Source organism: Mus musculus, chromosome 1, assembly GCF_000001635.26.
Source record: "Mus musculus strain C57BL/6J chromosome 1, GRCm38.p6 C57BL/6J".
Taxonomy (NCBI): Eukaryota; Metazoa; Chordata; class Mammalia; order Rodentia; family Muridae; genus Mus; species Mus musculus.
In genome coordinates this window covers 136,513,590-136,537,865 of record NC_000067.6, presented here as the reverse complement: position 1 = coordinate 136,537,865, position 24,276 = coordinate 136,513,590, and the positions used below count along the sequence as shown (strand labels likewise).

General features: G+C 45.2%; 1 protein-coding gene and 1 pseudogene across 8 annotated transcripts in view; both read right to left on the bottom strand.

Moving 5' to 3' along the window:
• Window positions 1-24,276, bottom strand: part of Kif14 (kinesin family member 14) — an 89,638-nt gene that overhangs the window by 18,073 nt on the left and 47,289 nt on the right. For 5 of the 8 annotated variants that reach the window (XM_011248039.2, XM_011248040.2, XM_011248044.2 and 2 more), the window contains exons 23-32: window positions 24,044-24,132; window positions 21,788-22,012; window positions 21,425-21,606; window positions 18,082-18,237; window positions 16,557-16,676; window positions 12,010-12,084; window positions 10,959-11,091; window positions 10,256-10,620; window positions 6,697-6,766; window positions 2,318-2,463 (exon numbers count right to left, since the gene is read on the bottom strand). In XM_011248039.2, the coding sequence (XP_011246341.1) occupies window positions 2,399-2,463; window positions 6,697-6,766; window positions 10,256-10,620; window positions 10,959-11,091; window positions 12,010-12,084; window positions 16,557-16,676; window positions 18,082-18,237; window positions 21,425-21,606; window positions 21,788-22,012; window positions 24,044-24,132 (1,480 nt within the window). In that variant the 3' untranslated portion in view covers window positions 2,318-2,398. Of the gene's footprint in view, window positions 1-2,317; window positions 2,464-3,857; window positions 3,972-6,696; window positions 6,767-7,046; window positions 10,621-10,958; window positions 11,092-12,009; window positions 12,085-16,556; window positions 16,677-18,081; window positions 18,238-21,424; window positions 21,607-21,787; window positions 22,013-24,043; window positions 24,133-24,276 lie in introns of those variants that run through there. The other 3 variants (XM_011248046.2, NM_001287179.2, XM_006529729.4) reach the window with 3 other exon arrangements.
• On the bottom strand, window positions 13,067-13,981 carry Gm29485 (predicted gene 29485; annotated as a pseudogene).

Genomic DNA, 24,276 nt, shown 5'->3' with positions numbered 1-24,276 from the left:
ATGCAGAATTGGGCTCATTGGATAGATTCACCATTTACTTCCTCAGGACCCCAAAGACACTGGACGGCTGCTGGCCATCACTTATGAGCCCACCCTCCTCTGGATCGATTGTTTTGTATGATGTTTGTGTCTGCTGGTTTTGGGAGATACAGTGGTAGCGTGTCACACAAGAACTTCACTATGTTGGGGTAGATTGCCAAGGCAAATTAAAATAGAGATGTGATGTGCACGTCACTAGAGCCTTTACAGCTCTGTGGTCTGCTTAGCCAGTCATGCCTGGCACAACTGTCTTTACCACAGAACCAAGAAAGGTGATGTCACTGAACTGCACTGGCAAATGCACAATGGTTTACAGTGCTTCTGCAGCATGGGATCAGTTAACATACGTAGCCATAGGCTCTCCGTAGGGGCTGGGCTAAAAGATCCCTCTGAGAAAAGCCTGCCCTTAGCTGGGTCCACTCAGATGAAGAATACAGCCACTGGGCTGTGTAAAGGAACGAACCTCATGGCTCTATGAATGATTGACCTGGTCAGGCTCGTCCCTGCTGCATCCTTTGTCCATGACTGCTGAGAAGTGCCCGTCACAGTCAAGCCAAGAGGCAGCAAGAGGTGGCTCAGTGGTTAGGAGAACTGGCTGCTCTTGCTGAGGGCCTAGGATCAATTCCCAGCACCCACGTGGTGGCTCACAATTATCTGCAACTTCTGTCTTGGGCGGGGGTCCAATGCCCTCTTCTGGCCTCCATGGGTACTGCACACATGTTGTATATGGACATACGTGCAGGCAAAACAAAACGAAACAAAACTTTCTAATTTTTAACTCCCAAAGTGACTGTGCTGGATAGTTTTATGTCAACTTGACACAAGCTTGAGTTATCTGAAAAGAAGGAAGCTCAATTGAGTAAAGGCCTCCATAAGATCCAGCTGTAGGGTATTTTCTTAATTAGTGACTGATGAAAGAGGGCACAGGCCATGGTGGGTGGTGAACAGAAATATGGAATATTTCAAATAAGTTCTTTCCTCCCCAACTTGCTCTTTGGTTATGGTGTTTCATCCCAGCAATAGAAGCCCTACCTACGACAATGACGGATATCTTAATAATGCCCCTCATCTCTATCGTTGCTTTTGTTCAAGGATCCAGTCAAGGCTAACATGTTCCGCGGCCACATCATACCTCTTATTTTTACTCTCTGACATTCATTGTGCTTTGAATTGGCATATAATAATTGTATATAAAATAACACTTAAAAAGATAAGTAACACTTAATATTTAATGCAACTTCATCTAAAATGAGCAGAAGTTATTTTTAAGTTAAAAACAGGAACAAGGAATTGAGAATCCCCTGGGAGAAAGTGGTGCCAACCCAGCAGAGGGTCGGCCACTCATTGTTCCAGTGGCAACATCTGCAGGGAAAAAGCCGTGGAGCTCCTGGGAAAGCTCTCAGCATCCAGATGTCACTGAACCCTCCTTGGGCCAGTTGCCACACCCAGTTCTGGAGCCTTTAAGGTAGTAGTTGTATTAGTCAGGGGTTTCTTGAGGAAAAAGACTCTGAGAATGAGTCTCTATTCAAAGGGGATTTAGGGGGCTTTTTTGGTTTTGGTCTTATTTTTGTTTTTGTTTTTTTGTTTTTTTTGTTTTTTTGTTTTTTCAAGACAGGGTTTCTTTGTGTAGCCCTGGCTGTCCTGAAACTCACTTTGTAGACCAGGCTAGCCTCGAACTCAGAAATCCACCTGCCTCTGCCCCCCAAGTGCTGGGATTAAAGGCGTGTGCCACCACTGCCCGGTGGGATTTAGTTTTGGTCTAGTTCTTCCTCCCTGTCCCATGTTTCCAGACATAAGACTCAGACTCAAAATATTTTTACAAATACCTTGGCCGTATAGCTAGGCTCTTTTCTGACTGGATCGTAACTTAGATAACCCAATTATTCCAACCTACATCCTGCCATGTGGCTGGTTACCTGTGCTCAGGTACCATCCGTCCATCTCCTCACATCTTCCCTGGGTGGATCTTCCTGTGCCCGGCTCTATCCCAGAATTCTTTCTCCTCCTGGATGTCCTAACTAATATTTCCTGCCTATGCCAGAGGTCATAAACTTTTTAGTTGTGTATCCACAAGATATTCTTGCTGCAAGTGGCTTCCAGGCTGTAGTCTGGTTAGTCCAACAATGGCTGTTTCCAGACACAAAGTCCCAGAATCTGATGGGCAGTCAGTTTATGAGGCTGGATGTCTCAGCTGGTCTTTAGAATACATTAGAATCCTAAAGAAGTGGTTCTAATACCCACAAAGGGAGCGTTTCAGCAGCAGGATAGATGAACTTACCAGCGATCGAGAAGACAAGAAGGCAAAGCTTCCTTCTTTCACATCCTTTATATGGTCTGCCATCAGAGGCACGGCTCGGATTTAGAGTGGGCCTTCTGACCGCAGATGATCTAGGTATAGAGTGGATCTTCCCACCTCAGATGATTCTGAGAAGAAAAAAGAAATCCCTCACAGGCATGCCCAGGTGTTTGGGTTTTAGTTGATTCCAGATGTAGTCAAACTCTAAGGAGAGAATGCTAGTTTCACTTCCAAGGGCTACACTCCTCTCATCTCATAATCTAATCACCCTCAAGGAATGCCTCCCTAATACCATCACACAAGGGCCCAGAGCTTCTTGCTTATGAACCTGGGCAGGAGGGACACACAGTCTATTACAGTGGGCAAGGAAGACTTCGCCAATATTGTGAAATATGAACGGTGATCTACAAGAAATGAAGAAGCCAAGCAGGCAATTCCTGGGAAGTACGTGGGAAGCAGAGACCGGCAAGTCTGAGATCTAAGGCACTGGGGAATCCTGTGGTGCTCGGGTCGGATGAGCAGGAAGCAGCAACCACAGAGCTGGTTAGGAAGAGGAAGGGTGGGGTATGTAGGGTCTTTAGCTTTGGCTAAACCATTGCAGAGTACATCTGTAATCCCAGCACTTTGGAGGCTGCAACAGGATGGTCATTTGTTTGAAACCAGCCTGGGCTCTGCAGAGAGATCCTGTTTAAAACAAAAAACAAAAAAACAAAAACAGAGCTGGCAAACCAAAAGAGCCATTAGAATCAAGGGAAGGAATCATGTGATCTGGTTAAATTCTGAAAAACCCCCGTTTGTGCTGCTCTGAGGGACTCTGGAGCTAAGGCGGGGCTGGCAGGAAGGGGGCTACTTAGGACCCAGCAATCCCACCACAGAGCATACATCCGAATGAAATGAATTAGCACTGTACTAGTGGAGACACCACAATGAGTCAATAAATAAATAAATGTAGCTGTCCAGCAGCCATGGATGAACTGGGTACCTGAAAGGGAGGCTGGAAATGAAAAAGGATGGGGGTACGAGGGGAGGGGAGAAGGATGAAGCCAAGACAAAAGTTTCTGATTAAGGCTCAAAGTTTAATATTTAGCACTGTATTTCTATAGGGAGAGCCGAAGACCCAGCTTTTGTTTCAGCTGGATTGGGTTGCAAAGCAAGCTCAGCGGGCAGTCTGCTCCAGTAGGAAATTGCAGGTGTGGTAAGGAGGGAGGACTCCACCTAGATCAGTGGAAGATCAACTGTGGCAAACGCGGTCTATCTAGCCTGTTCAAGGCTGGGGGAAGGGCATACATACATACATACATACATACATACATACATACATACATACATAGTTTCTCATATGCAGTAGATATTGACCGGGCTCAAAACTGCAGGAGTTCAGCCAGGCCAGTGGCATGTCTTTAATTCCAACATTCTGTCTGGCATGCAGATCCTCTGTGATCTCAGTTCCTAGCACAACTCAGGTCCCCTTCCTCTTTATCGAGATGGGGTTTCATGCCACCTACAGCGGCCTTGAACTCACTATATTCCCTTTGTAGTCGAGAGTGGTCTTGCACAGGCTTGCTTTCCTTTTTAATGTTCATGTGCATGGGTGTTTAGCCGGCACGCATGTATGTACACCACATGTATACAGAGCCTGTGGAGGATGGAAGAGGTGGTCACATCCCCTGCAACTAGCGATACAGACAACTGTGAGCTGCCATGTGGATGCTGGGAACTGAGCCAAAGTCCTATCCAAGAACATCCGTCCACTTCCCAAATCCTAGAACTACAGGTGTGTACACCACACCCAGCAACTTCACTTTCCTTTGTAATTAAATTTGCTTGTGCAGGTATATGCCTTTTTTTTTTTTAAATTTATTCATCTGCTGAAGGACAGCTAGGCTTGTTGGATAAGTATTACTAACTGACATATAGTCAATTCTCATCCTGGCGGCACAATACAAAATACTTAGGAAGCTTTATAAACTCATTTAGGAGTCATCTGCTTCCCAGACCAATCAAATCTGAATCTCTGGGTGTCAGTCAGAGCTCAAGTGTTGGGAGTTCTAAAAAGCTACTGGGTGACTGCACTGTGCAGCCAGTTTTTGGATTCTACTCTTGACCAAAAATAGATGTCCCATCTAGAGCACCTGGGCTCCTTATTTATCATCATGTGACACTGGGCAAGTCTCTTTAACTCCTTTTTTTTTTTAAGATTTATTTATTAATTATATGTAAGTACACTGTAGCTGTCTTCAGACACCCCAGAAGAGGGCATCAGATCTCATTATGAATGGTTGTGGTTGCTGGGATTTGAACTCATGACCTTCAGAAGAGCAGTCGGCGCTCTTAACGGCTGAGCCATCTCTTCAGCCCCAACTCTTTTTCCCCCCCCTCAATTTTTTATTAGATATTTTCTTCATTTACATTTCAAATGCTATCCCAAAAGTCCCCTATACCTTTCCCCCACCCTGCTCCCCTAACCACCCACTCCCACTACTTGGCCCTGGCGTTCCCCTGTACTGGGGCATATAAAGTTTGCAAGACCAAGGGGCCTCTCTTCCCAAAGATGGCCAACTAGGCCATCTTCTGTTACATATGCAGCTAGAGACATGAGCTCTGGGGGTACTGGTTAGTTCATATTGTTGTTCCTCTTTGACTCTTTCATGCTTCATTTTTCTTAACTTTGACACAGAGATAGTAATAGTACCTGTCGTGGTCTGAAGGAGAATGGTCCCTATAGGTCTATAGATTTGAATGCTTAGTCACCAGCGAGTGGAGCTGTTTGAGACAGATTAGAAGGTGTGGCCCTGCTGGAGGAAGTTTGTCACTGGGGGTGGGCTTTGAGGTGTCAAAAGCCTATGCCAGCTGACTTGTGGTGGAACACACTATTAATTCCAGCACTCAGGAGGCAGAGGCAGATAGCTCTCAGAGTTTGAGGCAAGCCTGGTCCACAGAGCAGCCAGGGCTACCGAGAGAAACCCTGTCTCCAAAAACCAAAAAGAAAAAAGCCTCTGCCAGGGCCCCATCCTCTCCTTCTGTGTCTGAGGATCAGAAAGTAAAGCTCTCAGCTGCTTCAGCACCATGCCTGTGTGCTTTTCACCATGATGTAAGAAACCAACCCTCTCAAACTGTAACCGAACCCCAGTTAAACACCTTTTATAAGAGTTGCCTGCCGTGGTCATGGCATCTCTTCACAGCAATAGAACACTGACTAAGCCACCACCTAACTTACATGAGGATTGTTAAGAATTAGCTGAGCCAATGAAAAGCTGTCATTTATCACTGATATGAATGAATAAGTGATGTTTAATGAAAGCTTGCTGTCATCCGTTTACACTGTAGTCCATAAAACCATGGATAATAAATATCAAACCCTATATATGTGCAGATATTACATTATATATATATACATATGTATATATGTATATATATATATGCATACTATGTGTTTTCATATGCACACACAGCTGTTCTAAAGCAGATTATAAATTAGGCACAATGAGAGATGAATAGCAGTAATAATAGTGGAATGTGGCAATGTTATAATAGAGTACTGGTGGCTCACAACCATCTGTAATGAGATCTGATGTCCTCTTCTGGTGTGTCTGAATATAACTCATATACATAAATTAAGTTACTAAATCTTAAAAAAAAAGTAAGGTACCATGTGTCCCCATTTTGGTCCCCACTGGACACTCAACGGGGCCTGCATCTTTTGTTCTCCTATTCCTCTGCCTAAACACTACTACTGGTGGTCCCCAGAGCCTTGCACGAGCCACGAACAGGTGATACTCTGACCATACTCTGACCGCTTTGCCTTGTTTCATAAGCACCAGGGTCAAGCGTGAGCCCCCGAGAACGCAGTTCCGAGCAGCTAAAGCTGATGGCCGCAGGCTTCCGGAGGCCACACTCTCACATATTTATTGACCTGGCAGGCAATGAAATGAGCCTGTTTTGCTTTACGTGCAAAACTTTACTCTCGGGCCAATTTTCTGGTGCCCCCAGTGACATATTGCAAAATGAAATAGAAGTATCAACAACAGTACTTTATTCCTGGAATACATCTTCCAAGAGCTCCAGATATCGGCCAGGTTGACCTCTCCTAGCCCGAACCCAAGCTGTCACCAACATTAAATTACTTTCTAAATCAGAGGTAAACTTTACATCATAAAATACCATTCATAGCCACATCAATCCAGCCTGAGATCTGCTTTACTTTCTTGACCCGAACTCCTAGATATCCACAATTCACAGATCGACCAGCTTTGCCCTATCAATATGCCTCACCCAATGGGATATTACACTAATAGATTACTGGAGCTGCCGCCCACCGCATTGATGGATAAGAGCAATACGTTAGAAAAGCCCCCACTCACCTGGGTGATGGATCGTTGCATTGGTCCTCTCGAAAGCGTGCTGGTGATGTATGGCCCATAAGGGCACCAACTGGGAAAGAACAAGTTCAAAGTGGGTTCAGCTTAGCTTGTAGAGACAAAGAGAAGCAACCTAGGTCCCACCAGGGCCCAGCAAGCCCCATGCTTACAGGCAAGAAGGCAGCTGTTTACATACAAAGGCCTGCACTTAGACACCTCTGCCCTAGGCATGACTGTTCATGACGACTGTCAGTGTCCCAGAGCTTGAATCAAAGCAGGCACGGGGATGCTTGCACTTTGTGGACGTGTGATGCATTTTATAGTAAGATTACTAAAAGGGAATCACACAAGGATGCCATTTTGGAAAAATTTTAATGTCCTAGTTTTTTTTTTTCTTATGATAAAATACCCGAACAGAAGCAACTTCAGGGTGACAGCTTATTTGGCTAAGGGTACAGTCCATCATCACGGATAAGACAAGGCTGCAGGACCTGGAAGCAGCTATTCGTTCATTCCCAGTCAAGAGCAGAGAACAATGAATTAATGCAAGCACGGTAGTTCTCCTATCACTTTCTCCATCCTCTACAGTTCAGAGACCTCTGCCCAGGCAATAGCACTTCGACAAATGCAGTCAAGCCAACATCACACAGAGGTGCCCACGGGCCAGCCTAACACAGACAATCCCTCAGTGAGACTCCCTTCCCAGGTGACTCTAGATGTGCCAACCCAACGATTAAAACTAACCATCACAGTACACTGCTGAGCAGATTGGACAACTGTAATATAGACACCAAAAGACGTGAACGGACTGTGAACACTGGAATTCACTCATCCTTATATCAGTTACTGTGGAAACCAGTGTTGGTAGATATACTATTAAACACATCATGCTTCAAGGGCTGTAATACACAACATTGGCATCTGCTTGCACCAGGTATGATCTTATTTGAGACAGGGTTTCTCTGTGTAGACCAGGCTGTCCTCGAGCTCAGAGATCTGCCTGCCTCTGCCTCCTGAGTGCTGAGACTAAAGGCATGTTGTTTATGTAACAAGGTTTTGCTGCTCGTTACAGAAGGGAGACTACCATTGGCTTATCATCTGCTACTGGGCAAGCGCCCTCCTTCCTCTCTGTCACCCAGTGCCCACGGACATAGTCCATGAAGTGGTGGGACTTTTCCTTCTGCAGATGAGGAACCAGGAAGGAAGCAGCTAGTGCCTCATTTAAGGTGGTGTAGTTACTCACCGGCCTGCAGTACAGTGTTCAGTGCATAAAACGCACACCCAGCTTCCAAGCAGAGAACTGGGAAATAAGGCTGATCCATGTCCAGCCAACCCAGAGGGTGGGACATTGTTCAGGAGGGAGAAAGGAGGGGCTACGTGGTAGCTTAGTGACAGCACCTGGATTCGGTCCCCACCTCTAGAAGGGAACAAGCAAGAAAAGCGACACAGTGGCCACAATGATTTTAGCATGAATCTAGTGTTTCCTATTTAATTGATATGTAGTAGACAGGCAGAGCCACAGTGACATTTTTTAAATCACGATGAAGTGAATGAAAATAATTCAATAAGAAAGGTCCTGGATTAGGAGGCGGTTCTGGAGCTCATGAGATTTATTAAAGGCACTTCCTTTACAACACTTTTCATGCACATGATTCTGACAGCAATGCCTTCTGCACCACCCACTCGAACACAGTCCCACAGATTATTTAGCATAAATATAAATAAGCTTACAAGCATACCCACAATATTTTTGAGGACAGACATGAGTTTGAAAGATAGACACTAGCTGGGTTTGGGCTTGGGTTTGGGGGACTGACTGTAACCCCAGCATTCAGGAGGCAAAGGCAGCAAGGTGACAGGGTGAGGCCACACCGCACTGCTCAGCTGGACCAAGTCTAAAAGCAAGGAAAAAAAAAAAACAAGGGGGATAAGAGATGGAGAAACTAAAGATTATTGCACAGCAAGGTGAAAACTGCCATTTTGGTACTTGAGTAAGTTCAAGGAAGCTCAGCGCTCAGGAAGAATCCTTCCGCGTACTTCACAGCGTATGAACTCGGTAACAGAAGTGTTACTTCCAGAGCAATGACCGGTACAGAGTGAACCGCAGGAGGAAACCCAGTGGCCAAAGAGGGAAAGGGAAACCAATCCTCTCTGTCCGACAGGACAGGACAGGGCACTCAGAATGGCCTGGTCACTCTGCTGCCACACATCCGACAGGACGGGGCACTCAGAATGGCCTGGTGACTGCACCTCTTCAAAGCTCCTGGAGGCACAAGGGATGGACCACCACGGCTCAGCCGACCACGGGAGAGAGTGCTGCTCTCCTATCTCTCCCCATAGAGAAAACAACAGGTATCTTCAAGCCAGTGTCACCGAGCTCCACTGAATGTACAGGCAGCAGCTACAGCCAAAAGCAGGCCACTCACGGGAAGTCCCTTACAGAACCTGCTCAGGTCACCCAGGCTAAGATACTAAATATCTTTCAAATTACACATATTCTTGAGGTAAAAAATAAACAATTTCCTTAAGTCAAACCCTAAAGTAGGATATTATCTTTAGACTTGATTGTAGATGAAGGGTTCTTAAGGCTATGAAATATAAAAAGGATCTTTAATCTCCATCAAACAACATGTAAACTAAGTACCCTTTAGCAAAACAAGCACTATCAAAAGGGGGCAGCCTCTGACCTCCCAAGTGGTTCTGGTTACATTTCACTACTACTTTTAAATTTTATAAATGAAGCAACCACTGTGGAACACAGAAAACACAGTAAGCTACGATGCTATCTGGTCATATTATTAATATGCAATTATATTATCTTTTTATGTACATTTTGAAAAGAAACAAATCACACATATATATTATTGAAGATGGCAAACAGTTGATTCTTGGACAAAGAGCTGTAGTTTTAGTCAGCTACCTTGGTTAAACCTGTGCTAATAATTTCACATAAACTTAATCCATATGCTATATTTGGGGGAGAGAATGCACAGGCCCAAAGTAACAAACTGTTTAGATTTCCATTCAGGAGAAAATAACTATCTACAAACAGACCAATGAACCAGCTAGACAGCACCAGGGTGGTGAAGTGGGAGTGGGTGGGTGGGTGGGTGGGGGAGCACCCTCATAGAAGCAGGGGGGAGGAGGAGGGGTTAGGAGGCTTGTGGAGGGAAAATTGGGAAGGGGGATAACATTTGAAATGCAAATAAATAAAATAACCAATAAAAAAAAAGAAAAAAAATTTAAGATGAGAAACTAGGACCATAGTCACTCACTTGGTCCTGATACCTTAATTTCATTCTGATGCCAATATTTCAACATTTTTAAACAATATTCTTTGTTTAAAACTCATCTGCTTATAGAATTCTGAGCATACACAGAGGCATTCTGAAGCCAGCACTCCGCACTGTTAGCGCTTTCTACACCCAGCGAGAGGCCACACACAGGCATGGACTTGGAATATTTACACTCCTCTCTTTTTATGCTCTCCTGCACGAGGAAAAGTGACACCAAGTGTCCTTTTTGGTCATGGACGGTCTCCAAGTGCACAATGGTTTCATACCCACTGAATCCTATTCGGGGTGCAGTCCCCAGAGGACACTGCTGGGGTTGCGTCTCCGTGTGGTTCACAGGCGCGTCTTGGCCCGCTTTTCCCGCAGTCAGCCCTGTCTGACTTGCACTGCTCTTCCTTGCTATTCGAAGAACAAGACTCCCAGGGTTTCGACAAACCAGGGCTTTCTCCACATTCAAAACATAGGAGGAGTGACTTCGCTAGAGACTCCAGTTCCTCACAGTCAGCACGAGGCAGTTCATTTCCGCAGCTGCCAGCAGAGGCAGAGTGTGCGCTGAAGTCACTGTGAAGCTTGCGAGCCAGGCTGCAGATAGTCTCGGTGCAGCTTCTGAGACAGTGCAAGTCACTGGGGCACCCTACAAAAGAGGGAAAGGAGAAGGTGGGCTACCAGTTCCAGGTGTCGGCACGTGTTATCACATGACTCTAGCAAGTCTTTTAAGTAACAGGGACCCTACACCACAACTCCAACCACTGAAGGTTTTCCCGTTAAGTGCCTCTCTGATGGCCAAGCGCTGGCTTCCCTGACTCCGGGCAGAGGTGCTGACATGCTTGGCAGCAGCAGCCCGAGCTCCTACACTAGGAACTAAGCACACGGGCATAGTGTAGGGTGGGCTATGGTCACAGCTCGTGCCGGGAGGGAAAGGGAGCCCTGGGATCACACAGGTCCAGCCGCAGACCCCAGGGGGCTGCCTACCTCTCAGCGCAGATACAATCATCTCAACGGTTTGTTGCAAGCACGACTTCAGCTTCAAGAATTCTGACGCAAGGCTTAACAGCTTGGAAACTTGTTGTCTAGAACCTTCTTGTGCTTGAGTTCTGAAGCTTTTCTGTATACAAAAAGTTAATACTTAGAAAGAACATACAGCTGGGCAGCGGTGGCGCACGCACGCCTTTAATCCCAGCACCTGGGAGTTCGAGGCCAGCCTGGTCTACAGAGTGAGTTCCAGGACAGCCAGGGCTACACAGAGAAACCCTGTCTCGAAAAACCAAATAAACAAACAAATAAATAAATATAGAATATATATACATATATATATATATATGCATATATATATGACAGACAAAAATGGAATGTATAATGAAGCTACATTGAAACATTTAATTTTCTTACCAGTACATAACTTCATTTCTATAAGCAAGATCAAAATACAAAATTAACAATGGTTACTTTTAAAAAGCAGTACGGATTTAATCTTAATTTAAACCACAGCCCTAACATCCTAGCACATAGAAACGGACCATAGTACCCAACACCATAAAAGGCTAACATTTCATTTCAAAGAATTCAACCTCACAGTATTTCTTTCAATATTTACTTTACTTAAATACTTCAGCTATGGGCATTACTCTCCTTTTCGGTACACTGATTTTTATACTCCATCTCTCTTTGTCTATAAAGTGTGACCTGTGACATGAGTATATATTAATTCTCCTCTAGTTGACACTGTTTGAGCACATTAGTGTTAAATGTGTTCTTTAGTCTATAGTGACTACAGTCAGGCACAAGCTGGCAGCTCCTAGGCTAGTAACTAAGAAACAGGGGGTGCATTAGCAGGCCCCTGGCCACCATAGACCTAGTACTACACGAGTGCATTAAGTCTGCCAAAGAAAGACTAGGAAACAAGCATGCTCGGTGAGCATGCACAGCAGAGCTGTCTCCAGCTGGGGCTGCCAAGGGAAATAAATATATCTACAAAGGAACCAAACGCAGTGACAAACAAAAAACAATGCAAAGCTCCTCCTACCGTCCTCCATTCAGCGACAGCATTTTCCAGAGACCCGACCCACTCCACAGTACTGGCTTTCATCTGCTTAGTGACCTAGAGAAATGTTAAAATATTTCAGTAAACACGCAATCACCAGGAAACACAATTCTTAGGCCCCTGCGAGACCAGACAGGGAGCTCTGGTCTAGAATCCAGAAGAGATAAAAGTTTCATAAGCCAGCTCGAGGGTTCTTCAAACCATATAAGTGGAATTCCTTCAGAATAAACGACACATTGATTTCCATATAGCACGGCTGAACTGGGCTCAGCGGCACAAGCCTGAGGACCTAACGTTGACCCTGGTGAATGACTCCACAAAGCTGTCTCCTGACATCCACATATGTGACATGACACACAGGTCTCCACACGCACACATACACTAATAATAAAATATAAATATAAGAGAGGATATATTCTGATGTGTAACTATCTCAAAATTTGCCTTTTATTTAAATATTTATAGGCATGAAACTTCTCTCAGAAGAAAGCGAGGGTTTGAATTATCAAAAAAATATGAGGTGCTTTGAGAAAGTTACAAATGTTATGTGATTCCCAGTTGTGATCTATGCTGCACATGGCATTTCCCACCTTACCACTGACAATCAGACCCAGATGGGGACTCCTGGCTCTCACAGTGGTGCAAGTCTTAAACTAAATCAACAGTGAAGCCTTGGCTGGGCCTCTGCTCACTGCTGCCCCCTCAGGTGGAGGCAAGCTTCTGCAAGGGGGTGCTGCTGTGTGTTTAATTGGCTTTCTTCACTAAGCTCTTGTCTAGGTCGGCTCAGACTTGCAGTTACAGTAAGAAGAAAAGTAGGCCACGGTGGCTCACCTCTAATCCCAGCACTCAGGAGTGAGAGGCACAAGAACTACTCTCCTGCAAGCTTCAAGTTCCAGGCAAACAAGATCTGTGTGGTAAGATTGACTCCCAGAAAGAAGAAAAAGTACACTTCTTCATTTCATGAACCCAGCTTTGAAATTACAATTTCAGTGCCCTCTATGAGTCTATAATGCAATCCTGATTGTATTTATTCTTTTTGTTAATGAAAATAAGCTTTATTACATCAAGTAATAAATACAAAGATGCAATAGTTCCAGTCGTTTTCTTCCAGATGCTGTGATGGGCTCACAGTAAACACAGAACTGAGATCTACAGCCTCAGGATGGACATCTGCAGGGTGCTTGGGAGGTTGGGTAAATGGCTCTTTCTTCTGTGCATTTTAAAGATTGACTTCCGAGCACTCAGTCATGCAAACGCTTAGGCAGAGAAGCTCCATGAAGCAGGGTCTACACTGTACACAGGCAGGCCAGCTACTGAGCAAAGGCGCTGTGGTTTGCACTCAACTTGGAGGCAGGTGAACTCAGGGAAAGGACGGCAACTGGGGTGATGTGTATCCAAAGGGAGGCTAGAGGGGACACTGGTATTTGGGGACAAACAATAGCTTGCTGTGAAGTGGCTTCACAAACATCTTTCAAATGTTTGGAAAGAAAAAAGAGCTGCGTCATTCCTAACTACTTAAAATGCACATCGTCAGTTACTGCAAAATGTCCTCCCAATCTTTTGAGTGTGGGTTCAGAGCTTAATGACTGTGGTAGAAAAATGACTGCCATTTTGCACAAAGCTTCTCATCTCCACGGGTTAGTGAGATGGGCCTTCAGACCGACCAGGGAATAGGACCTGGCATTCCGTTCCGTTTCAGCCAAGCACTCCCGAACCAGGCTCTGGGCATGAATGATGCCTCGTTTTAGCCTCTCCATGGCGCTCTTGCTTCCTGCATACGTCAGTCTGACCTCTTTCCCCAACTCTTCAATGATGGCCAGCAGCTCTGCATATTTACTCTGAGGCACCTGGCTATTTCCAGTTCCCTGGGTGTAGCCTAGCAATGGGGGTTCATAGTCACTCAGCAGCTGGCGATATTGGGAGTAGAGGGTGAGTGGACACTTCCCTCATTGAGCTGTATTTATTCTTTATGTGTGTGGTGTATGGTGTGTGTGTGTATGATGTGTGGCTTGTGTGTATGTGTGTGGTACATGGTATGTGTGTGTGTGGTGTATGGGGTGTGCTGTGTGGTGTGTGTGCATGTATGATCCTTTGGAGCTGGGGTTACAGGTGATGGTGAGCTGTCTGACATGGGTGTTGAGTGAGATTCCAGCCCCAATCCTGGGAACAGCAGTAAATACCCTCAGCTGCCGAGCCACTCCTCCAGCTCCTACCACAGGCTCTTCCGACTTTTAAGTTGGGAGAATACAATCAGAAAGAATCCAGCTAAGATGGCTCAGTTGCTAAAGCACTTGCCACTTAACCATGAGGACCTAAGTTCAATCCCCACCATGCTCAGCATGGAGAAGGGAAGAGAGAGGACTCTAGGCAAGCCAGTCTAGACTAACTGAGATATCAGTGAGTGATACTGTCTCAAAAACTGAGTTGGAAAGTTCTAGAGGAACAACATCCAAGGTTGACCTCTGATCACTCTCCCCACGCACACAGTCACACACAGAGAGAGAGAAAGACAGACAGAAAAAAGGGACAAAGAATACAATGAATAAAATTCCACCATGTAACAAACTACAATGTCAGACCATAGAACAACAAAAGGAAGGAGAAAGAGTCTATGTGAAGAATCCTTTTAGTTCCTTTTATTTATGTGGAGAGTGTGTGTGTGGTATATGTGGTGTGTATGGTATATGTGGGGTGTGTGTGTGTGTGTGTGTGTGGTATATGTGGTGTGTATATAAGGTGTGTGTGGGGGGGTATGTATGTGGTGTGTGTATGTATGGGGTGTGTGTGTGTGGTGTATGTGTGTATGCGGCATGTGTGTGTGTATGTGGTATGTGTGGTATATGTGGTGTGTGTGTATATGTGTGATTTGTGTATGTATGTGGCATGTGTGTGTGTGGCATGTGTTTGTATGTGGCATTTGTGTGGTGTGTGTATGTGGCACGTGTATATATGTGGTGTGTGTGTATGTGGTATGTGTGTATATGTGGTGTGTGTGTGTGTATGTGGTGTGTGTGTGAGACAAAGCTAACACGCACCCCTGCTTTAACAGTAGCATGAGCACTTCTCTCTGCCACTGGCCACCGTTCATCACTGTCTGATTCCACACTCTGAACTTACTGCCAGCAGAAGTTTTACAGACAGAACTCACGCAGTTGATAAAAGATATTAGTGATGAATGGGGCTCCCGACATAGCCAATCTCGGTGTCAGCAATGCTTTGACTATGACCTAACAGCCCAGCGCGTCCCTCTCCACAGTGGTCCTGCCACAGAACCTGATCAGCCACACGTCTACTGCAATAACACAGGAGTCACAGATCTTGATTTAGTGACAGTGTGGACTCCTTTGGTTTTGTTCTTCTTTTAAAACGGATGAACAAAGATATGCAAGCAAGGAGGCGACACATTCACACAGTGCAGCACGTTCAAGCAAGACGAGCAATTCAGCAGCTGCCAGTCACTGTTCCTAGTATTTATTTTTATTTAAAAAATTTAAAGTGTTATATGTATGGGGATTTTGCCTGTACATATATATGTGTACCACATATGTGGCTGCTACTATCAGAGGGCAGAACAGGATATGAGACCCCCTGATACTGGAATTACAGCCAGACTGCTGTGAGCCACCGTGTGGTGTTGGGAACTGAGCCTGGGTCCTCTGCAAGAACGCTTGCTACAGTCTCTCCAGCCCTCATTCCTAGCTGTAGTGAGAATTTTGGTTTCTTTAAAAAACCAGGCATATGGAGGGTGGAGAGATGGCTTGGAGGATAAAAGCACTGACTGTTCTTCCTGAGGTCCTGAGTTCAATTCCCAGCAACTTCACGGTAGCTCACAACCACCTATGGTAAGATCTGGTACCCTCTCTGGCTTTCAGCCACACATGCAGACAGAACACTGTATACATAATAAATATTGCTGGATTCCTGGTTGGAGATATCCCGATGACGGAGATTGGATTTGCCCCAAGGAACCCGACACCTCTAATCAGCATGAAGTAGTCTAAAGATGTCTACATCCCCTTCTCTTCTAACCTTCCTCTCCCATCTAGTGTTGGAGGGTTGGGAGGGATTAGGGTGGAAGATCTCGCCTACAGCTAGCACGGCTTATGAGTCAGGGCTAGTCATCTGCAGAGGCAGAGCACCCTTAGAAGGCACTGACATCATCACTAGTTCTGTATCTTGATGTGAAATCACTGGTGCGAATGCCCCTGGAAACATTTAGTTCAAGATGACTGGATCAGTAGGTGCTTGCTTACAGTTTATAGGTAGAAAATAAAGACCTAACAGAAAGGCAGGAAAAGACATCCAGGGAGTGAACAGTAGGTGTCGCTGCCACACTCCGTATGGAGTGGAGCTTCAGAGACAGGGCACCATCCGCTCTTCAATAAAAAAGAATTCATCACAAACTAAAACACATGATATATAAACTCACCGCGCTGCACTGTTACTTGTACATTTTAAAGTATTTTACCCAAGACCCATCTTTAAGACCAAGTGTGCAACGGGAGGACCAGATCCTTCCTCACCCTTACCTCCTCTCGTGCACTCTGCCTGGAGAGGTCCTGCCTGAGGTCTTGCGCGGTCTCCAGCCCAGAGTCTAAGAGACTCTTCATCCCAGAGGTTACACCATCCTGGAGAGCGGCCATGAACTCCTGTTAGGAAAAATGTCTCTCAGTTAGCTGTGAGCTTGGTTTCACAAGGTAAAATTTTATTAAATGTGTGTGTGTGTGTGTGTGTGTGTGTGTGTGTGTGTGTGACACAGAGAGAAAGAGACAGAGAGGCAGAGGAGACTCAGAGAGAGAGAGAGAGAAAGAGAGAGAGAGGAGAAGAGAAGAGAAGAGAAGAGAAGAGAAGAGAAGAGAAGAGAAGAGAAGAGAAGAGAAGAGAAGGAGCAAGATGGAGACAGAGAGACAGAGACAGACAGAGCGAGCGCACATACAGGTGTCACAGGACAGCCTGTACACTTGGATCTCTCCTTCCACCCTGTGTCTCTGAGAAACAGCACTGAGGACATCAGGCTGACAGCCAGCACCTTCACCACTGAGCCACATCACTTGCCTGGTTTTACATACTCTTCAAAATTATAAGATAATGAAACTGTAACTCACCCTCAGTTTATTAAATTCAGCTAAAGTTAGTATAACTAACTTTATAAAATCTATTAGGAAATAAAATTAACAAAATGATAATGTAGTACTCCGCAGGTGTCACATTGGGAAGAATGGTCATTTTAGGCAGGCCTTTATTTGCTAGGAAATAATACATTTTAATATATATTGTTCATAGTATAAACAAAGTGGGCAAATATAAATATTCTATAATTACTACTATTTCATATATAGATGGGGTAAGACCATGTTCCACAGTTTATAGCAGCCATCAAAAGATAAAAAGCACATTTTCCCTTTAGGTTTTGAGATTGGTCTCACTATGTCGCACAAGTTGTCCTTGATCTCCTGATCCCCAACCCCTAGGTACTGAGGTTACAGGTGAGCACCCTACCCTGAGCCCCAGTAAGAGTTTTGTTTGTTTTCTGAGACAAGGTTTCTCTGTCCTGGAACTCATTATGTAGTTCAGCCTGGCCTTGAACTCACAAAGATCAACTTGGCTCTGTCTCCTTAATGTACTCGAAATGTATCCCACCATGCCTGGCTCCAAAAGGACTGTAAAGATCTGTAATCACCAATCATATTTTAACCGCTTTTGTTGGCTTGTGATTGAGAACGGTATTCATGTAGCCTAGGTTGGTCTCAAGTTTGCTTTACAACCAAAACTGATCTTGTCCTTCTGATCCTCCTGTCTGCCTCCGAAGGCTGGATTACAAATGTGCACTCACAGCAATGGAGATCAAACTCACGCCTGCTCTGCAAGCTGCCAGAGGTACATCCCAGCCTTATCCACTTTTGACCAAAAGAATTTAAGATGGCCAAGCTATTAAAAGTACAGGTTATTTTGAAAAAGGAAATGCACTTATTTTGTTATTCTGTGTAGCGCTGCTATTATCTGAAGTCCCTGGCGTTCCTTCACAGGCTTTCCAGCACTAATGCTGTGCATTACCTGGGTACTGGAGACTTTGCTGCTGTTTTCCAGAACACAGAGCTTGCTCCCTTTCAGAACAGCTAGCTGACCCACACACTGAACAGCCTGCTGTATAATCTTCATGACTTTGTTTTGAGCCTCTTTAACCATCGATGAAATATCCGAACAGCATCCCTGTGAAATAAAGATGGGTCCATATAGCACATATATGAGATTTTAAAGCAAAGAGAAAGGGGGCAGTGGGTGAAGTTAGCAGGTAGGAGGGGCTGGACCTAAGCCCTCAGTGCCAGCACTAAAAATAACAGTAATAACAGGGCAGTCGAGGCTGTTTAGGAGATAAGGGCACTGGGTGTTCTTCCAGAGAACAGAGGTTTGATTCCTAGCCACCACAGGGTAGCTCACGGCCATCTCTAACTCTAGTTCCAGAGGACCCAACACCCCCTTCTGATCTCTGAGAGCAGCAGGCACATATGTGATGCATAGGCACACATGAAGACAAAATACCCATGGATCTAAAAGTAAAATTCATAATATAGTGACCACTGAAGTGCCTGTGAGAAACAGAAAGCAGGCAGCCCTGAAGCTGACAGCTGTAACATGAACAGGATTCAGCCCCCTCCCTCAGACTTGACACCGAGGAGACATAAATCAAGTGTGCAGTTAACCCTGAGTCAGGGTTAGACGCAGACATCAGTAAGACGAACAAATGGTACACCTTTGACCTTTCAACTTTAACTGTTCTTGGGGAGGGGGTGCAAAGGAGAAGAGGAGAAAGGAAAAGCACCCCAGTTACTTTAAACAACAGCCTTCCCTACACTCAGTGCGCAAGTTGCAAAGGCACAGGGACCTCCCCTTTAATGCTGCTTCTTTCTGGCCCCGCCCCCTGCAGCCCTTAGAATGCCTGGCTTGGCCTGCCACTCAGAAGACACTTGCTCATTACAGCAGCACAAGGTAAGGATCAAGCATGCTTCACTAGTAAAGTGTTCTGGCTAGAGCAGTGCCTTCCCAGTCACTTGGCATCTCCACCCTTCATTCGTTTCATAGAACGCATCCCACAAGCTGTGTGGAAGCTTGTAAGTCAAGTTCAAAGTGCTCTTCCCAGGAAATGAAGAGAAGGCAAGACATTTCACAGCAGCAACTGGACCAACTCTCTCACACCATGATTTCATCTGACGACCACAGCAACCCTGCCAGGTGGCCATTACTGTTCTTATTTTCTAGGGAAGAGACCCAATAGCTAAGCAGCCTGCCTAAGGACACGAATTAGCAGGATTTTAAATACCAACAGTGGGTTCTGGTCCTTATCTGTCTCTGTGTCCGTCTGTCTGTCTCTCTTACATTCTTACACACACACACACACACACACACACAACCTCTTAAACTGCTTTTCTTTCATTTCTACCTCAGAGCATCCCGGGCTATATCCTTTATTAGGGCTGAGCCTAAGTCACACCCTCAGTTCTGACTCTGGCTTTATCCATGTTATGTTCATGTATGTTTGTCCATGTTATGTTCAGGGTCCTATGCTGTCAGATCTTCTTCACCTGAAGCTTGCCCACATCTGCCTGTAGTCACCTCCGTGTTACATTCTTCTCTTTCCCTGTTGTCTATATCCAAAGCGACCCTTCATTTGATGTGAATTTCACATTCATTCAACAACAAATATCCAACGCGCTATCTAACACGTCATGAGGCCCTGTGAAAAGACACTCTGAGTCCTTCACCTACAGAGAGCAGACTGTCATGTATTCATCAATAGCATGGCATATTAAAAGGCATAATTAGTAGCTTTACTTGGGGCTAACAAAAAGAACAAACAAGAGAGGGACCCGGCCATGCTGGGGAGACCCAGAAAGATCTGGGGGAAAAAACAGTTGAAGATTCCTCTAACTCAGTCACTCAGGAATGACTTGTCACAACAAACGTTCTGCTATGGAGAAGTGGAAAGTGGAGCTGGTAAGATGGCTGGCCCGGTGGGTAACCCTGATAACCTCAGGGTGGTCTCTCAACCCACATGGGTGCAAAGGGGGAAGCTGTCTCCTGAAAGCCACCCTGAGCCTCCACAGTGCGCCATGACATGCACTCATGTCCTCTCACGCCCCCTCCAATGTAAAAATGTATACATTACTACAGAAACGAGGAGGGCATCACTATATAAAACTTGACCGAATAGTCTAGAAAGTTTAGATTTTAAAAAGTGGAGCTTAAGCTGGGCATAGTGGCACATGCCTTTAATCCCAGCACTCGGGAGGCAGAGGCAGGTGGATTTCTGAGTTCAAGGCCAGCCTGGTCTACAGAGTGAGTTCCAGGACAGCCAGGGCTACACAGAGAAACCCTGTCTCGAAAAACCAAAAAGAAAAAAAAAAAGTGGAGCTTAGCTCTCTCTGCATTTTCTTGCCTTCTGCTTCATCTCATTCCCCTTGAGAGATTCTCACAGAGATCCCTGGTATGACAAGGATGTTATATTTTTCAAGATCAGTTCCCTACTTTTTCCACAGTAATGGAACCCTTGGTTTTAAACCCAATAGCTGTTTAGAATAAAAAACCCACTTCTTGATGATAGAGAGAGCAGCTGTGGTCAGGAGAAGTTCTAGCCAAGCACATGGAAGTATCATATGATGCCTCACTGGCCTTCCTTTACATGAAGGCCCGTTCCTTGCCTCCCCTGCCCACAGCTGCACACACACAAGTCAGCTGGTGCTCCATCATGATGGAGGACGATGAGGTCACATTCACACTTCCGATACAGCAGAGGGGAGATCCCTTCTCTTTGTGCAGCAGAACCCCCATGCCTACCTCTGCATCCAGGAGACAGAAAGCAAGCTTTCTCTTGCTTCTTCCTGGTGGTTAAACCCAAAGTTACTTGATATAAAGTAATTAGGAAACAAAATTACTTTTCCCACATCTATATCAAGAGCTTTGTTTTTACCAATTCAGCAGGCGCTGAGAGCCAGCCCACAGCCAGAGACTCTGCCTTTCTTTCAGTGACCTTAACTGGGGGCTTGCAGAGTATATTGGACCAAGACCCTGTGCATTCAAATTCACTTTTATTACCCAGTAGTTATACAACACTGGGGGGAACAAGTCATTTCCCAAGCCTCTACGTCCTCACCCATAAAATGGCAAGAGCACACATCTGGGGGTTGTGGTCAGGACGAAATGAACCAGCACCTGCAAATCTCTCCACACACAGAGGACACATAAGCCTTCACTCAGCAAACTAACGGAACCAGTCTTAGGACCTCAAAACAGGAAGCACCCAGAAATCCTCAGGTGTAAGTTCAGGGAAGATACAGGTGGTAGGAAGCCAATAAATACTTTTAGAACAAATGAATTCTTAAAAAATAAGAAATCTACTTACCTGCAAAAACAATTGCAAATAGCCTCCGAGTTTTTTAATATCTTGTCTCAATTCGTCTTCAAGCCTCGCTGAGCCAGTACAAGGTAGAAAATCACCCAGCCAGTGTTTGAACAAAACCACAAGCTGCTCAAAGGCACAAGCAACCTGGATGGTAAGAGCCTGTGCCGCCCGGTCAGAGAACACTTGGAAAGAAGGAGGAGGAAAATTACTGCAAGAAACGGTCTCCAATAGGAGAACTCACATACAGTTGCCATTGAAGCATCGAAGCATGATGGAGAGATGCCGGCCGGATGCACCAGGTAAGGAGGGAAGGGTAGAGGGCTGTCATGGTGGGAGACGGAAAAAAACAGAGGAATGGCTTACGGTTATCTTGACTTTCTTCATCCTGCTCTTCATGGGCTTTGGAGATGGCAATCACCCCATTATGAAGCCTAAGGAGATTATTTATCAGGCTATCTGCTATAGTTTTCTCTTCATCGAAACTCTGTCCGAGGAAATCTATTGATGAGCCAATCAATTCTTTGCAAATCCCGGGAAGAAAGGACTCTGATGAATTTGAGTAAATGGTGCTCGGTTTTTCCATTAATCCTGTATCAATGGAAAACAGCCAGCATAAGCCTAGATTTCGATCACAATACTTTCAGACAAATTCGTGGATGCAGGTTACTGAGGAATCAGTGGCCAGTAATTCACACAGGCTCTTCTTGTTTTAATGCATTCTTATTTCTACACACCAAGGTGAAGACGCAACTCCATATAGGAACCACTTAATCTCTCACCAGCATGAGCTTAGTCAGTGGCCCTTCGCCCTCAAGATAAGTAACTAGAGACTTAAAATATCCCACGTAACCTCCCCTTCCCCACCACTCGAGACGGGGTTCTCTCGAGACGAGGCTGACCTCGAACTCACATAGATCAGCCTGTCTCTGCCACCATTGCCCAGTTTCACTTAACTTTTCTACACTTGGTAGCAGTTAATTGTTCCTAACACCTAAGGAAATTAACTCAGAAATGTTCATATCTATCATGTGCATGTTTGTTCTCACACCAATGTACTTGTTGCCAGTGGATTACATTAACAAGTCCTAAGGATAATTATCTCCCTCCAAGCTAATTTTGAGAAAATAACAAAACCTAGCCTTAATTTCTTTGAAGAATTCTTATTACCAATGGGATATTGGACCTTTACCAAACAGACTATTACATAGAACTTTCAAGTTGACAAAAATCAGATTATTTATTTTATTACTTTATGTATCTAAGTGTTTCATCCACACGAATGTCTGCACCATGTGCATGCCTAGAAGGGAGCACTCGATCTCCTGGGAGTAAGGTTGTGAGCCATCACGTGGGTGCTGAGAATTGAACCTGAGTTTAATTAAGAGCAACAAGTGTCCTTCACAGCTGAGCCTACTCTGCAGCCCAGCCACTTCAAGCTTTTTATAAGCTACACATTACACTTCTTAAAATGTACACATCTTTATTGTACACTTTGTTCTTTACACATGCCTATGGAACCCCCACCTAGATAAACACATAACATTTCCATAATCCCTTTTCAACAGGTTTCCTTCCTTCCTTCCTTCCCTTCCTTCTTTCCTCCCTCCCTCCCTCTCACTCTAAGAATTATTCATGTATATAAGTACACAGTAGTAGCTGTCTTCAGACATAACACAAGAAGGCATCAAATCCCGATACAGATGGTTGTGAGCTACCACGTGGTTGCTGGGAATTGAACTCAGAATCTGTGGAAGAACGGTCAGTGCTCTTAACCGCTGAGCCCTCTCTCCAGCCCCCAGGTTTCCCTTTTAACAGCATCCCAGCCAACAGGGTCTGATGGTACTATGTAGCAGTATTGGCTCTCGACAGGCAGACAGGCCACATGGTAATGTCCTGTCCTAAAGGAAAAAATGAAAATGCAACCAGGGCCTTGAGCAGAGCAGGGCAGCCCTCTAGCACTGAGCTCTGAAACATTTTCTTCAGTTAGAGTAACTACTGAAGCAGGTGCTCAGGACTGCACTGTGTGTCCAGCAGGCCTGAGCCCTAAGTTCAATCCCTAACACTCCATTCCCCTCCACCAATATCCCCAACACACACACACACACACACACACACGCACGCACGCACGCACGCACGCACGCATGTACGCACACTCCCTAACTCTGCCTTGTCTAATGCAGGTTCACAGACAAGCAGCACCCCTGAGCTATCATCTGGTCCTTTAGGAGGTCTTATTTATCCAAGCTCCACACACCCCCCTTCTCTTATTTCCTCTTCACACACATCAGAGTGTCTAATACATACTCTGTTATAGTGTGTTATTTTTAATCATAAGGAAATGTCATTCATATATATTTCTTTTTTTTTTTTTTCCTTTTTCTTTTTTGGTTTTGGTCTTTTGAGACACAATTTCTCTCTATAGCCCTGGCTGTCCTGGAACTTGCTCTGTAGACCAGGCTATCCTCAAAACTTACAGAGATCTGTCTGCCTCTGCCTCTGCCATCCAATTCACACCTTCATTTTATAAAGGAAACACAGCTGCTAAGAAATGAAAGGATTTCCCCAAGCCCCAGAGCAGGCGATTGGGACAGTGTGCCTGGGACAGCCGAGAGGCCTTACCAGATGAGTGTGAAGACTGCATGCTCTGAATCGGATGGATGTCATGCAGACAGCCAGAGACTCTCCTGTTCTTCATCAAACTTCTGCTCCTGAACCAAAGACAAACCATAACTTTAGTCGCCCTTCACCACAGAAGTGTTAAGAATGCTGCCAGCTCTGTAGAAACACAGAATCCCAGCACTTAGGAGGCTGGCATAAGTTAGAGAGTTTGAGGCCAGCACGGCCTACATGAG